Source organism: Esox lucius, chromosome 12 (genome assembly GCF_011004845.1).
Source record: "Esox lucius isolate fEsoLuc1 chromosome 12, fEsoLuc1.pri, whole genome shotgun sequence".
NCBI classification, from domain to species: domain Eukaryota; kingdom Metazoa; phylum Chordata; class Actinopteri; order Esociformes; family Esocidae; genus Esox; species Esox lucius.
Genome location: NC_047580.1, coordinates 426,357 through 442,152, shown reverse-complemented (window position 1 = coordinate 442,152; position 15,796 = coordinate 426,357). Strand labels below are relative to the sequence as shown.

General features: G+C 39.3%; 1 protein-coding gene across 2 annotated transcripts in view; it reads left to right on the top strand.

Moving 5' to 3' along the window:
* The window catches only part of LOC105008508 (V-type proton ATPase subunit S1-like protein), a 46,193-nt gene that overhangs the window by 12,503 nt on the left and 17,894 nt on the right, over nucleotides 1-15,796 (top strand). Inside the window, exons 3-6 of one of the 2 annotated variants that reach the window (XM_034295751.1) lie at nucleotides 220-312; nucleotides 1,027-1,082; nucleotides 1,260-1,336; nucleotides 4,516-4,766. In XM_034295751.1, the coding sequence (XP_034151642.1) occupies nucleotides 1,274-1,336; nucleotides 4,516-4,766 (314 nt within the window). In that variant the 5' untranslated portion in view covers nucleotides 220-312; nucleotides 1,027-1,082; nucleotides 1,260-1,273. The remainder of the gene's footprint in view (nucleotides 1-219; nucleotides 313-1,026; nucleotides 1,083-1,259; nucleotides 1,337-4,515; nucleotides 4,767-15,796) is intronic. The other variant, XM_010867825.3, reaches the window with a different exon arrangement.

The window sequence follows — 15,796 nt, the reverse complement described above, 5'->3', positions numbered from 1 at the left end:
GTTCATTAGTCAAACGTGTTTACAGCCTGGTGTCAGTATGTTGTTTTGTTGTTTTTATACAGCTAATTTTGCCCTTCATGACAATTTAGTTGCTTTTGTGTGGAGATTCCAGATTTAAAAACATGTAAAACGTCTATAGATATAGAGGCTACACTTGTTCTGCGGTACCGTTGCTCTCACTGAACAGACTAACGTTATGATATGCTTATGTACCGTCAGATGCAAATTCCTGGAGGTGTCAGTGCTTTCCGTCCATGCAGTGAACTAATGCACACCTGAATGAGCACGGATTTCTAGCGCATTTACTTGAAGGTAATAAATATGGTTTGACCAATTTGAGAGGCAGCCAAAATACAATTTTAAAATGGACTGAATAAAGCTCTCTATGAACTTGATGTGCAATGCCGCGCTGGCTGATATGTCATGTTTGTGCATGAAACACAAGCTCACAGCAATACTGTAAGTTAATATACTTTAACTAGCAGAATAATACAGCATCACAATACACATTCTCACTTTTAGCCATGTCTTAATAGTATTTCGAAGGGCAAAAACATGAACTTTAACTTTTGGCCTTACTTCAAGTCACTTAGTGGGAGGCCAGTAGCATATAGCATTAGCTTAGCCTGAGCAAACTCGTTCACGTCGAGCTAGGTTTCAGGTGTCAGCATCCAGGCTCCTCGCTGAGCTCATCCCGCATCTTTGCCCATTTCTGTTTATCCGGGAGTGACGTGCGTTGATGCGCTGCCAAAATGGCGACGGTTGGCTCCGCCCACTTTAGGCTTCAAAACTGCTCTTCACAAACCTAGGGGTGACGTCACGGACACTACGTCCATATTTTTTTACAGTCTATGGTTGAAATACGAAATGGAGGCGGGTCCGGATTGAATTCCCTCCAGGTCCGGATCAGGACCGGAGTCCGGACTTTGAGAAGTGCTGCTGTAGGCCATACAGCCTATTTTCGGTTTGGGTTGGAACAACTTCTGATAAATCTGAGAAAATGCACTATTTCTATTTTCTCTACAGCACAGAAGAGGACTACATTACAGATGTCCCCTACCCAGCTGTGAGAATCAGAGCAGGTAAGCAACTGTTTCTCACAATTAACATGACTGTAGGTCACACCACATTTATGCAATATTACAAAAAAGAATTACTGCACACATAAAACAAATAGTATGTCAATATAGTGCATTTTTAGGAAAATATATTTGTGTCAGATAGTATCTAACTGTTGTATTTGTGTGTATGTGTGTCAGGTGGTCTTGATGGAATGAGCTTGGAGACTGAGGGTTATGTCCCCACTAAAGAAAGCCCACTCAAAAGATTCCTGAAGGTAGTGCTGTCTCTCTCACCATTGCTCTGTCTTATCTTAAGATCACATCACCCCCAAATGGACACTGTTCAGATATTGTACAGTAAGGGCCTGGCCTATAATTGATATTATTTCCAAATGTTATTCACTATTAACTAGCGAGTGGCAGCAAGATAAGCAGAGGGTTTGTTTAGTAATGGGTTTATTGTAATAGATGAAGAATTGTTTCTTTTCAATACTGCAACCAGTTGCCAAGTACGCTGTTGCTACAGACTAGTCTTAGCTAGTTGAAAGTTAGATGTGGCACTTACATGTATATTCAAGAGCTTAATAATCAATCAGGCGGTTGGCGCATTTCGTTTACATTTTCACCTCCTTTACATAACTTCATTTGAATCTGTAGCACAATGAAATAATGCTTTGATACGCAATAGCCTACTTTGTGATAGTTGGAAAATGCATGCACCATAATTATTACCTAGCTTTTTGCTTATAACAATGGGGATTTAATTAAAACTAAAGATAATAGACTCTGTGCACCAGCGTAGTGAGGAACTTCCACTTTTGTCTAGAAGTCGGTATTGCAGTTTCCGGTTTACTTACTTATACTCATCCGCATTTATAAACACCTTGTAAAAACTCACAACAAGATGAGTGATGCTGTTGTACAAAGAAAAAAAAAGAAATATAATGTACGTGACTCATTTAAATTTCAAGGTACAAGTGATGCATCATTTTAATCAGGAGAATGTCCACTTTTTAATAAAATATGGCTTGCGCCGTTCAATTACTTCAAATGCTAGACTAGAAATTGTCTCAAACCTTTTAAGTTGTTATCAAAGGTTGATTGGTCTTAAAACATGAAGGTTTTGGATTGAAACCTCTTAATTACTTTTGCTCTCATTGAAACACATTAATTTATGCAAGCTTTGAATGATTACAAAAGTAAACATATTATAAAAAATCTGAATACAAGCAACTCAAGTTGGGCCAGACAGAACATCTTGGGATTGGTTTGGACTTGATAGCTTAAAAAATGTAGGAGGAGATTCATCTAGAATCTTCATTTAAATATTGATATAGTATAAAAATTATAATAACTATCAAAAAGATCTGCTCAATCCGAGTTCGAGCATTTGAGATGTTTGGTAGTTGGTTTCGTGTTTATAGCTTTTACCGTTTAGGCTGTAGAGCTGGAGGAATAACTATAAGAATAAGTATGGGAGAAACCTATAGTTGTGCTCTGCTTTCGGCAAGCATACCTAATAATAATAAGATGAAGTATGGGAGAAACCTACTTACCTCAGTGGAGATTGATGGTATCTAATAATATATTTAATTAGAAACTCTCCATTTCTTTAAATATCAAAATATATTGGAGTACGTTTTAAGACTACACTTCACTTTGAAGCCAGCTGGCTTGCCCAAAGGGAGAGTCTGAATAGCATCATTGGGATGTCTCAACACTGACGTCAATCATTCATGGTTTATGGTTAAAGTTTATGGTTACAGTGCTGATTGCAAATATTATTTTTGAATAAAATATTAAAATAAACTCAGAAAATCATTCTCTATACCCTGGTTGGTAATAAAGACATTCCAAATAAAAGACACATGAATAAATTATATATTTTCATTGTTTATTTTCCAAAAGTGGTTTAATTAACAAAAACCCAGATTTCATTTGTGCAAAAATATGTGAACCCCTTCATTCAGTTGCAAAAGCAGCCCCAAATCTTGACATTTCCACCATGCTTGGTTGGGAGGTCTGCAAATCTCCAAATGTTAGGTTTAGGTGGGCTTTTAGCTAATTTGTTATTTTTTATGTAGCTCCTGGGGATATTTTGGAAAGTTGTCAACTTTTAGGCTAGGTTGCTATCATGTTAAATGCTCTCCATTTGTAAATGATTTACCTCATAGTTGACTGTAACTCAGATCTTTTTGAGATTATTGTATTACTTACCCAGACTGATGTGCTCTCACTACCTTCTTCGAATGGTGTCTTGCATTCAACTGAATTGGTTACACCAAACTGATCAGGTTCTCGTCTTTATTCATCACAGCCCAACCCAAACTCTTGCCTAAAGATCCAGTCTTTAATTGTTAAATTTTGTACCCAATTATTTACCCACCAGATTCTACTTATTGCCTTGATTTAACCAGTGCAACTTGAGGTATACTTATATTTGCATGTGCAATAATTCCTATCTAATTCAGTTTTTGCACTACACAAATTATTTCTTCCATACCAATACATGGAATTAGTAACTATAAAAAAGAATAAAAAGACTGGTTATGATTAAATACATATTTCACAGTAAACACTACAAAAACCTACAAAAGGGCTGTCTGTCAGGAATACGGTGTTGCGGGAGCAAGGAACCAGGTGCAGGCAGAGGTAGTCGGTGTAGTTCTTTAATTAAACAAACAAACACCGAGCACAAACAAAACACAATGAAAGAAAAGGGCTGACTAAAGCAGCAAAACGACAGTACACAATGGCTCTAAAGAAACGTATGTTCAAATGGCAACACAAATGACGACAACATCCAACAATGATCCACGATGTGGGGAGCAGAGGGGAAACATTTAAACACATACTAATGAGTAGATAAGGACCTGGTGTGCATGATTAAGACATGACAAAACAAGTCCGGGATTCATGTGTAATGGGAAGTGAGAGTGCACGGAACGGTTGAGCTGCTGCTCACCATACCATGACACTGTCACAAGGAATCATGGGCCCCCTGAAAGGATTTATGCCTGGGCCCCCTCCCTTATAGCAAACATTGACATTATTGAGTTAAGGTTATTTGATCATATTATTTTTAGGCTAGAAACAAGGGGTTGATGTTAGGGTCAGATTTTAGGCACACCAAGCCTTTGGATTGGGACCCTTGTGCATATGAAACCAAATAATGAGTTGCCTGAAGTCACCTCACTTACCCCTCAAACCAGATTTGTAGGAAACCCCTCCAGACTGCATTTACCCAGGAAGTCCAATTGTGATGTTTTTGTAACAATCACATCTGATGTTTTCATATCAACTCTTTTCAGGGCTGGTCTGATTGGACAAAACACTAATATGTGAAAAAATATTTGGAATTGTCTGCTTTAATAAATTAAACTACACTGTAGCATTTCTGGCCAATCAGCTGTTGTAATTAATCAACGTTCTTTTAAAACACTTCTCTATGCAGCCGCATGGCTGGCACCACCTCAACCAGCATGGCCATGGAAAAGGCAAGAGAAAGCTGCTCCAGTCTCCCATCCTCGGGCCCTACTCCCCTCTAAGCGTGGCCTACAATGGTAAGACCTGCATCCTGTTCAAAGCCAAGCGCTTGGCAGTCCGCTACAAGAATCATACCTTTATAGACTTGACGGAGAAGACCTTTGGACCCAATGCCCCTGTGGACACGAAGGGATCCATCTGCACCAAGGAGAAGGCTACGTAAGTAGACTACTGAAGATAATGTACTTCATTTGTATATTGTGCGCAAGTTAATTTGACATTCCTTGTTTTGTTAAATCACAACTTTCTGGGTAGAATGCCATAGAATACCTTTAATTACCAGCATCGAGATATCAATTATTCATAGAACAAGAGTCATAGAACAAGCATACACAATGTCGTGAATGCACAAGATTCTAAGGCAAAAATATAATATATCAATATCTTTCCTTTCCACAACCATTATACATATAAAATATAATAATACTGGAATCTGGCTTGATAAAAGTAATTTAAAACAAGAATATAATTATTTTCACACAGCAGTTTCCACTTTTAAAACACTGAATGCTGTAAACCATTACTGTAAACTACTGATTTTTACAGTGGGTATAAATAGTCTACACACCCTTATTGAAAATGCAGCTTTTGTTTATGTAATGGCTGCAATTCAGAACAATCATGTCAGACCATTTTCTCCTTTAATAAGATATTTTAAGAACTACAAGGGATGATTTTTTTATAGGGTTTAGCAGAATGACTTCCATTGATGTCAAGGGACCTTTGTACATTAATTGGAGTGTGATTGGTTAAAGTCAAACACAATTACAACATCCATTATGAAGAGAGTGCACAAGGCATTTTCATTATAAAACTATTCTGAGAAACTATCCATTTATTTTTCAATTAAGGTGGAGGTTTGACTTCATGCATTCAGATACATAGACAACCTCACTATTGGAGAATATTGTATAAATATTATTCAGAAGATGAATAGGAACTATTTAAAACAATAGGTATTTTGGAAACACCAGCATTAATCATGTCCATGTGGTGATCTGTTACAGGCCGTACCTATTACAAGCAACCTCCAAAAAGTGTTCTTTCGTGTTTTGTTTACCAGGTGGATAAGAAACTGAAATGCACACTTATGTAAAGATCTCACAGGTAAACACTACGTTATGGATACTATGGATACATTCATCCCACTTATTCCATGCCAACAAATAACAAGGTAATACTTTACTTTAAGTGTAGTGTCATAACATGGTCATAACTCTGTCATAACCAAGCAATAACATGTTATGTCCACAAACATAATGTCATATCCTGTCATAGCATGGTCACGACACTGTAATGACACATACAGTTTGAAATGTTATGGCATATATTGCGTTTTTTTATGACTGGTTATGACACCTACTCATGTCTGTCAAAACACAACAAACCATTCTGTAACACCAGGCTTCTTATAAAAAGTATTTGTACATTTCATTATAAATGTTATATGGTCATATAGGATGGTCATACTGCTATCATGACATTCTCATAAACTTTATTTTCTCAGTTCAAGTAAAGTGACACAGGATGGTCATAGTGCTATCATGACATTTTCATGAACTGTATTTTCTCAGGTCAAGTAAACTGTAACAATGTTTAGTTATTTATTCAAAATGAAATGACAGGAGGTTCATGGCACATGACTTACTATAGTATATAAAATCTACACTGACATCAATTGCATGGCTAGCTTGGTATCCTTTTGTCTAAAGTTAAGGTATAAAACATATATACACACTACTGTTCAAAAGTTAGGGGTCACTTAGAAATGTCCTTGTTTTCAAAATGAAATGGTCAGAAACAAAGATTCTTCTGAAACTCTAGACTTCTTGAGAAATGAAGGCTATTCCATGCGGGAAATTATCAAGAAACTGAATATCTCATACAATGCTGTGTACTACTCCCTTTTACAGAACACGGCAAACTGTCTCTAACCAGAGTAGAAAGAGGAGTGGGAGGCCCCAGTGTTTGAGAAACAGATGCCTCACCGGTCTTCAACTGGCAGCTTCATTAAATAGCCTAGTACCCACAAAACACCAGTCTCAACATCAACAGTGAAGAGTTGACTCTGGGATGCTGGCCCTCTAGGCCAAGTTGCAAAGAAAAAGCCATATCTCAGGCCAATAAAAATAAACAATTAAGACGAGCAAAGGAACACAGAAATTAGACAGAGTAAGTAAAAAAGTGTTATGGACAGAGAAATCTAAGTTTGAGGTCTCTGGATAAAGAAGAAGAACATTCATGAGACGCAGACCAAATGAAAGGAAGCTGGTGTACTGCTTGACGCCACCTGTCAAGCATGCTGAAGGAAATGTGATGGTCTGGGTGTGCTTTGTTAATGGGAGGTTTTTACAGGGTAAAAGGGTTCTTGAAGAAGGAAGGCTATTACTCCATTTTGCAATGCCATGCCATACCCTGTGGATGGTACTTGATTGGAGACAATTTCCTCCTACAACAGGACAATGACCCAAAGCATACCTCCATTATATGCATGACATTTTTAGGAAAGAATCAATCAGCTGGTATGCTGTCTTATAGAGTGGCCAGCACAGTCACCAGATCTCAACCCTATTGAGCTGTTGTTGGAGCAGAATGACCTGATGGTACATAAGAAGTGCCTATCAAGCCAATCCAACCTGTAGGAGGTGATTGAGGAAGCATGGAGTGAAATCTCTTCAGATTACCTCAACAAATTGACAACTTGAATGCCAAAGGTCAGCAAGACAAATATAAAAAAAAGTTTCAAGGACAATTATTGTTTCAATTAAAATTCATTATTTCTAACCTTGTCTATGACTATTTCCAATACATTTAGCTATATTTCCTATTTAAATTAATTTCATGTTTGTTTTCATGGAAAACAAGGACATTTATAAGTGACTCCAAACTTTACATTAACAGTAGTGTATATACAGTGGGGAGAACAAGTATTTGATGCACTGCCGATTTTGTAGGTTTTCCTATTTACAAAGCATGTAGGGGTCTGTAATTTTTATCATAGGCACACATCAAATGTAAGAGACGGAATCTAAAATCCAAAAAATCACATTGTATGATTTTTAAATAATTAATTAGCATTTCATTGCATGACATAAGTATTTGATCACCTACCAACCAGTAAGAATTCCGGCTCTCACAGACCTTGTCCAATCAGACCAGTTTTTCTTTAAGAAGCCCTCCTGTTCTCCACTCATTACCTGTATTAACTGCACCTGTTTGAACTTGTTACCTGTATAAAAGACACCTGTCCACACACTCAATCAAACAGACTCCAACCTCTCCACAATGGCCAAGACCATTGAGCTGTGTAAGGACATCAGGGATAAAATTGTAGACCTGCCCAAGGTTGGGATGGGCTACAGGACAACAGGCAAGCAACTTGGTGAGAAGGCAACAACTGTCGGCGCAATTATTAGAAAATGGAAGAATGACGGTCAATCTCACCTCATGGGGCATCGATGATCATGAGGAAGGTGAGGGATCAGCCCAGAACTACATGGCAGGACCTGATCAATGACCTGAAGAGAGCTGGGACCACAGTCTCAAAGAAAACCATTAGTAACACACTACGCCATCATGGATTAAAATCCTGCAGCGAATGGAAGGTCCCCCTGCTCAAACCAGTGCATGTCCAGGCACATCTGAAGTTTGCCAATGACCACCTGGATGATCCAGAGGAGGAATGGGAGAAGGTCATGTGGTCTGATGAGACAAAAATAGAGCTTTTTGGTCTAAACTCCACTTGCCGTGTTTGGAGGAAGAAGAAGGATGAGTACAACCACAAGAACACCATCCCAACCATGAAGCATGGAGGTGGAAACATCATTCTTTGGGGATGCTTTTCTGCAAATGGGACAGGATGACTGCACCGTATTGAGGGTAGGATGGATGGGGCCATGTATTGTAAGATCTTGGCCAAAAACCTCCTTCCCTCAATAAGAGCTTTGAAGATGGGTCGTGGCTGGGTCTTCCAGCATGACAACGACCTGAAACACACAGCCAGGGCAACTAAGGAGTGGCTCCGTAAGAAGCATCTCAAGGTCCTGGAGTGGCCTAGCCAGTCTTTGGAGGGAGCTGAAAGTCTGTATTTCCCAGCGACAGCCCGAAAACTGAAGGATCTAGAGAAGGTCTGTATGGAGGAGTGGGCCAAAATCCCTGCTGCAGTGTGTGCAAACCTGGTCAAGAACTACAGGAAACGTATGATCTCTGTAATTGCAAACAAAGGTTTCTGTACCAAATATTAAGTTCTGCTTTTCTGATGTATCAAATACTTGTGTCATACAATAAAATGCAAATGAATTACTTAAAAATCTTTTTTTGAATTTTTGTTTTAGATTCTGTCACTCACAGTTGAAGAGTACCTATGATAACAATGACAGACTTCTACATGCTTTGTAAGTGGGAAAACCTGCAAAATCGGCAGTGTATCAAATACTTGTTCTCCCCACATATAAAATAATAAAAACGTGTTTTGAGAGTATCAGCCTAACCTTTGCAGTGTCTCTCTTTTTGCTAAACTTCTTATAATTAATTAGAGATGCCATAGGGAGGCTGGAGTGTTAAACAGTGCAATATTATTTATATTAAATATAATAATTAACCTAAAATACGACACAGCTGTTTCCTCAACCGGTAAACTGTATATGGACAATGCTATGGATAGCATTCGATATTTCTGCAGCCTCTGGTGCAGGTATTTATTCAGGCTGTTTTTTCTTAGATCCATTCTGAAAAAGTCAAAGATTTTTACCATTGTCATCTTTTAATGTACAGAGGATATAAAAAGCCTACACACCAGGTTTTTGTAATGTAAAAGAGTGAGACAAAGATAAATCATGTCAGAACTTTTTCCACCTTTAATGTGACCTATAACGTGAACAATTCAATTGAAAAACAAACTGAAATCTTTGAAAAAAATATAAAAAATAAACGTACAATAATCTGGTTACATAAGTTCTCATCTCATCTTTATCCGCTTATCCGGTATCGGGTCGCGGGGAAAGCAGCTCCAGCAGGGGACCCCAAACTTCCCTCTCCCGAGCCACATTTGCCAGCTCTGATTGGGGGATCCCGAAGCGTTCCCAGGCCAGTGTCGAAATATAATCTCTCCACCTAGTCCTGGGCCTACCAGCTGGACGTGCCTGGAACACCTTCCCAAGGAGACGTCCTGGGGGCATCCTTACCAGATGCCCGAACCACCTCAACTGGCTCCTTTCGATGCAAAGGAGCAGCGGTTCTACTCCGAGTTCCTCACAGATGGCTGAGTTTCTCACCCTATCCCTAAGGGAGAAGCCAGCCACCCTTCTGAGAAAACCCATTTAAGCCGCTTGTACTTGTATCTTGTTCTTTCGGTATGACCCAGCCTTCATGACCATAGGTGAGGGTAGGAACGATTCACCGGCCAATCTCCCGCTCCATTGTCCCCTCACTCGCGAACAAGACCCAGAGATACTTGAACTCCTTTACTTGTGATAACACCTCATTCCCTACCCGGAGGAGGCACTCCATCGGTTTCCTGCTGAGAACCATGGCCTCAGATTTAGAGGTGTTAATCCTCATCCCAACCGCTTCACACTCGGCTGCGAACCAGTCCAGTGAGTGCTGAAGGTCACAGACCGATGATGCCATCAGGACCACATCATCCGCAAAAAGCAGCGATGAGATCCCCAGCCCACCGAACTGCAACCCCACCCCACCCTGACTACACCTTGATATCCTGTCCATAAAAGTTACAAACAGGATTGGTGACAAAGCGCAGCCCTGGTGGAGGCCAACCCCCACCTGGAACGAGTCCAGCTTAAGTTCTTCTCCATGGTTCTTCTCCCAAACTCCTCCCACACCCGCTGTTTTGCCTCTTTCACAGCAGATGTCGCAGCCCTTCGGGTTTGTCGGTACACTGCAACCGTCTCCGGAGTCCTCCGGGATAACATATCCCGGAAGGCCTCCTTCTTCAGTCGGACGGCTTCCCTGACCACCGGTGTCCACCAGGTTGTTAGAGGGTTACCGCCCCTTGATGCACCTAAGACCTTTAGACCACAGCTCCCCACTGTAGCTTCGGCAATGGAGGCTTTGGACATTGACCACTCAGGTTCAATGCCCCCAACCTCCACAGGGATGCCAGAAAAGCTCCGCCGGAGGTGTGAGTTGAAGATCTTTCGGACCTCCTCTACCCGTTTGGGTTTTCCCGGTCTGTCCAGAGTCTTTCTCCACCCCCCGTTCCTCCCTATCACGCCTCTCCAGGTGTCTCCATCATTGCCCATGTGTGCGTTGAAGTCCCCCAGCAGAATTATGGAGTCCCCTACTGGAGCCCCATACAGGACTCCATTCAAGGTCTCCAAGAAGGCCAAATACTCCGAACTGCTGTTCGGGGCATATGCACAAACAACAGTCAGAGATACCGCCCCCCACAACCCGTAGGCGTAGGGAGGTGACCCTCTCATCCACTGGGGTAAACTTCAACATAGCGGCACTCAGCCGGGGGCTTGTGAGTATCTTATGGTTGCATAATGGTTGCATATTAGTTGAAATTATATAGTTTGACAGCAGCCATCCTTACATTTGCATTGTCTATGTATTAACTCAATGCAATTTCCTTGCACAAGCAAACAAAATAATCAAATATTTTCTGCAATGCATACTGTACATCCAAGTAAACATAATTAGCTACACATGGTAATAAACATGCTACTGTTTGCTGCTAACATACAACCTATAGCTTTGGAAAAAAAGTTCGATATTTTTGTGTAATTCCATTGCTGCCTAAGTACCCGTAGCCCACCTATGAAAACAAACTAACACACACTTAAAAGGCGTGCTCCTTCCATTGTGCTGACAGACGTTGCGCCAAACCGTAGATAATAGAACAGTAGATGGGCTGATGTCATAGAGCTCCTGTAAATCAGAATGGAGCAATATGACATCTTACCTGGGACCTGTTCTAAAAAATCTACAATACGAAAACATGTTAGAAGTGGCACTTCTGTACCGTATAACAGTTACATATCCTTAATAATATACAAATAGTTACTGTCATGCGTAGCATGATGCATCATTTAGGCCAGAGAATATTATGCAAATGAACCCGGCTAACGCAAGGAATTTATCCAAAGGTCAGATTTATAATTTAGCTTAGTGTTATTAAATGTGCTGTGTTTAAATATTAAATGTGAGTTGTTTGTTTTTTATGGCAGCATAATGCTCATAATAAAGTGCGTTTTTATTTTTTCCATCAGTGAGAAAAAATATTTTGGTTTGTTTCATATTAAATAAAAAAAACTAAGGGATTTCAACACAGCCTTCACCTCACCATTTGGGGCAAGGCAGCGCGTTTTCAGGCGAATTCGCACCGGAACAGTGGATGTGCACCGTAGGGCGATGGGGGGCAAAACACAATATTTTTTGCGAGTGGCGCGTGCGTGGTGCTCGATCCTGTGAGCGGTTCCACTTTCTGTGCATGCTTGCTTGGGTCGAGGTGCCCAAAGGTGAAATTTGTTCAACGCTTGAGCACCCGCCAGTGTTCATCTTGTCAACCAACCAAATACAAATTCATTGACAAAATTGATATACACTAGGATAAATCAATTATTGTCAGATTTCCCAGAATTATACAATTTCACTTTGCACTCTGCAGCCCTACTGGGACCTAAACCAATAAAATGCAGCTTGTGCTTGTGTACTTATCAGGAGGGTGTTAGCCTATATGGACACAAAAGGATGAGAGTGGGTTTATAATATGGTAGTTTTTACTGGATTGACTGGCTAGCTTCACAGGTGCACAACTAGTTAAGTTGTTAATTGAATGTCAATCATCTTGTTTTTATATTATAAAAATATAGCCTAATAATTATAACAACAGTAATAATTCACACAGATGAGAATTGCAAATAATCTGCTTACCTAGAAAATTACATTGCCTTTTTAAAATAAACACACAGAAAAAAATACTATTTGCTTGGCTTTAATTTTTTTATTTAATTAACAAAAACACACACCTGTAAAGTAAGGGAACTTCTAGATGACAAAAAAACCTAACTCTGCCAGAGCATTGTTGTTACTATGGTAACCAACGCAAACTCAGCCACCATAGCTGTCATGTGTACACCCCCGCATGGGTATACATCCATCTGTATGTGCCTTAATACTGAGGGCGCTAAGATTTCAATGCAGGTTGGCTAACGGTACATTCACACTGTTTACGAAATTTCGGATAGCCAATGCTAGCATCGCCCAAAGTGCTTCACTTGTAGCGTACTTGTGGGCGAACTAGCGTCATAACAGCAGGTAAGCTGTGTATTAAGGTTTGAGAATAGCAAATTTGTATGAAGGAACGGCAGCATATTACAATGGTCAAAATTGGAATTGAAACGTATTTTAATAAATGTTTACATTGTATATATCTCTAATTAATTAATATACCTCATTGATGTAATTCTTACAACCTTGCAATGCTAGATTGCAAACCAGCTTGCTAAAATTACTGTTGGTAGCAACCAGTCAGCTAACGTGGCTAGCTATCTAATATTGACACCAGAAGTAACAACTATCTAGCCCACCTGTCTCCACGCTGCATTTTGTTTGTGTCTCTGTAGGAAAATAGCGTACAATCATACAGCTCAGGAAATTCAATCACAGCTAATAAAAGTTTTTGCTTTTTAAAACAGAACACAAAAGCAGACAATGGAACTTTATTATTGTGGAACTAAAGTTCTGTTCTTTTAATTGTACAGAGAGCATTTCACAACCACCTATCCCGTGATTGGTCAATCCCCAGCAATAGGCACGGGCAATTTGCATAATGTTGGAAAATCGTAAAGTTGGAAAACCCCTCACGGATGGCCAAAAAGCCACTCGCTCGCCATGCTTCTTTTCATTGATATGAATTGAGCCATCACCCCCATTGTGAATAGTGTGAATGTACCTTAAACCCACCTTTGCCCCTAAGCCTTGATACCTAGCTAACAAAAACTTATTTTTCTAATCTGCTAAGTGACTAACTACATAATAATGGTAGCTTGCAAATAGCTAAGTTAGTCAGCTAATGTACATTTGTTATGTTGTGTTTATAGCCAGCTATATTTTAACGTGTATGAATATCCAGAATATCCTAAAAAGGGCAATACTGCTAGCTACAAGTAAGCTAGATAATCATGTTGGGGGGAAAAAACACAACCTTATCTGCTTACCTTCAATTACTGCCAGCCAGGAGCAAAACAAGCAAACTGAAAAAAACGTTTTGACATAGGTTACATGTCTATACGAACTCAAAGATTGTGATTGGTCAATTAACCCGTCCTTTGATTTGATTGCTGGTTGAAATAAAATTGAGTTAACCCTAAAATACCCAGAAAATGTTAACTTTGTTTAGGAGTGGTCAATATAACCTTGGGGTCACCAGGACCTGGATTGGGAATCACTGTGTTAGGCCTAGTGCATTCTAACTAAAAAGATTAGTAAAACCTATAGGGTTCCTTGATTTGTCCTCTAAATGGAACCTTGTTTAAAGAACTCTTTGTACTGGGTTCCGTACAGCCTTCTTCAAAAGATCCCTGTATATGGTTCTAACTAGAACTCTATATAAAGGGTTCTACAAATAACGATTTTATAATCTAAAGGTGTTTCCATTTGCATTAAATTCTATTAGATCAGGAGCATGGTCATTGCACTGTACCCACTTGAACCAAATGTTTTGAAATCACACAGTTTTCCTTACCAAGTTGGCCAAGGTCCCCATTTCACTTTTTTTTTTAAAAGGTAGCCTAGAATAAATATAAATATAAAATGTATATAATTATGTAACATTAGGAATTATATTATATTAATCATAGTATATACTATAATTATATTTTTTAAATTGTATTCAAATGTATTATGACAAAATATTACAAAGTACAGTTTATGAAAATGTTATGATAGCATTATGAACATCCTGTTTCACATCCTGTTTTAATTCAACTAACAAAATACAGTTTATGACAACACAAAAGAAGCATTATAACCATAATCATTGGAACTAGATAGGCCTACCACCTTGCTTTACATGCCTTTATGTTGGTCATTAGTCAAAAAGAGAATGGCATGTCCTTCTCCTGAATTCTACTGCAGGCATACTAGTCATGAGGAACAAAGCATTGGGGAAGGACAATATCAGAAATCACTTCATGCATAATTATGTTGATATATAGCATTTAAAATGAAACGTAATAAAAACATAGTATTTATAAGAAGAGTGGTGTTACAGAATGGTTTGTTATATTTGGACGGACTTGCGTAGGGGTCATAACCAGTCATAAAAAACCGCAATATATATCATAATATTTCAAAATATGTCATTACAGTGTCCTGACCATGACGTCAGCTGACATAACATGTTATGACATGGTTATGACAGAGTTATGACCATGTTATGACATAACACTTCTAGTAAAGTGTTACCAATGATAACATTAACACACATTTAGGAGAATAAATATTTTTTACAATAATTTACAATAATATTTTTTACAATTATTGCTAGTTTTTGAAAACTAGCAATAATTTACTTAATAGTTTCTACATTATTCATTCGGTCCAGCCTACCATACAGTATATATAGCCGATATGACCTCCTGAATATTGTAACACATAGATAGAGTTTTTGACAACGTCCAAGTTACACCAGAGATTTTAAAGACGTCCCGGGAGACGGCAACTATACCGTCGACAGGAAGTGCACGTAGGCGGCGTCGAGAACGTAAACAAAGACGAGGGAAGTGGGGTGGCCTCCGGGCTTCACTACCTTGCCTCTTCCACGCTAACATACGGTCTCTGGCAAACAAAATGGATGAAATACAACTAAGAATCACCTCACAAAAAGGATTATGGATTGCAGCGTCATGATTTTCTCAGAAACGTGGCTACACAACAACATACCCGACAACATAATTGAGCTGGAGGGATGTGCTTCAGATCTTACCAAACAGCGGTGTATTCTGGTAAGACCAGATGAGGTGGCCTGTGCATTTAGGTAAACAAATTATGGTGTAGTCACTGACGTAACCGGGAGTCTCAGCTCAACCGTTTTGGAGTACCTAATGATTAACACTAGAAGCGCCGGAAGGGCTCAATTTGACCCAGAAGTACCTAAAAATAAAATCTGCAGAACTCGATAAACTTACAGGAAGCTCCTTTTATGAATGCTCCTAGATATGCAT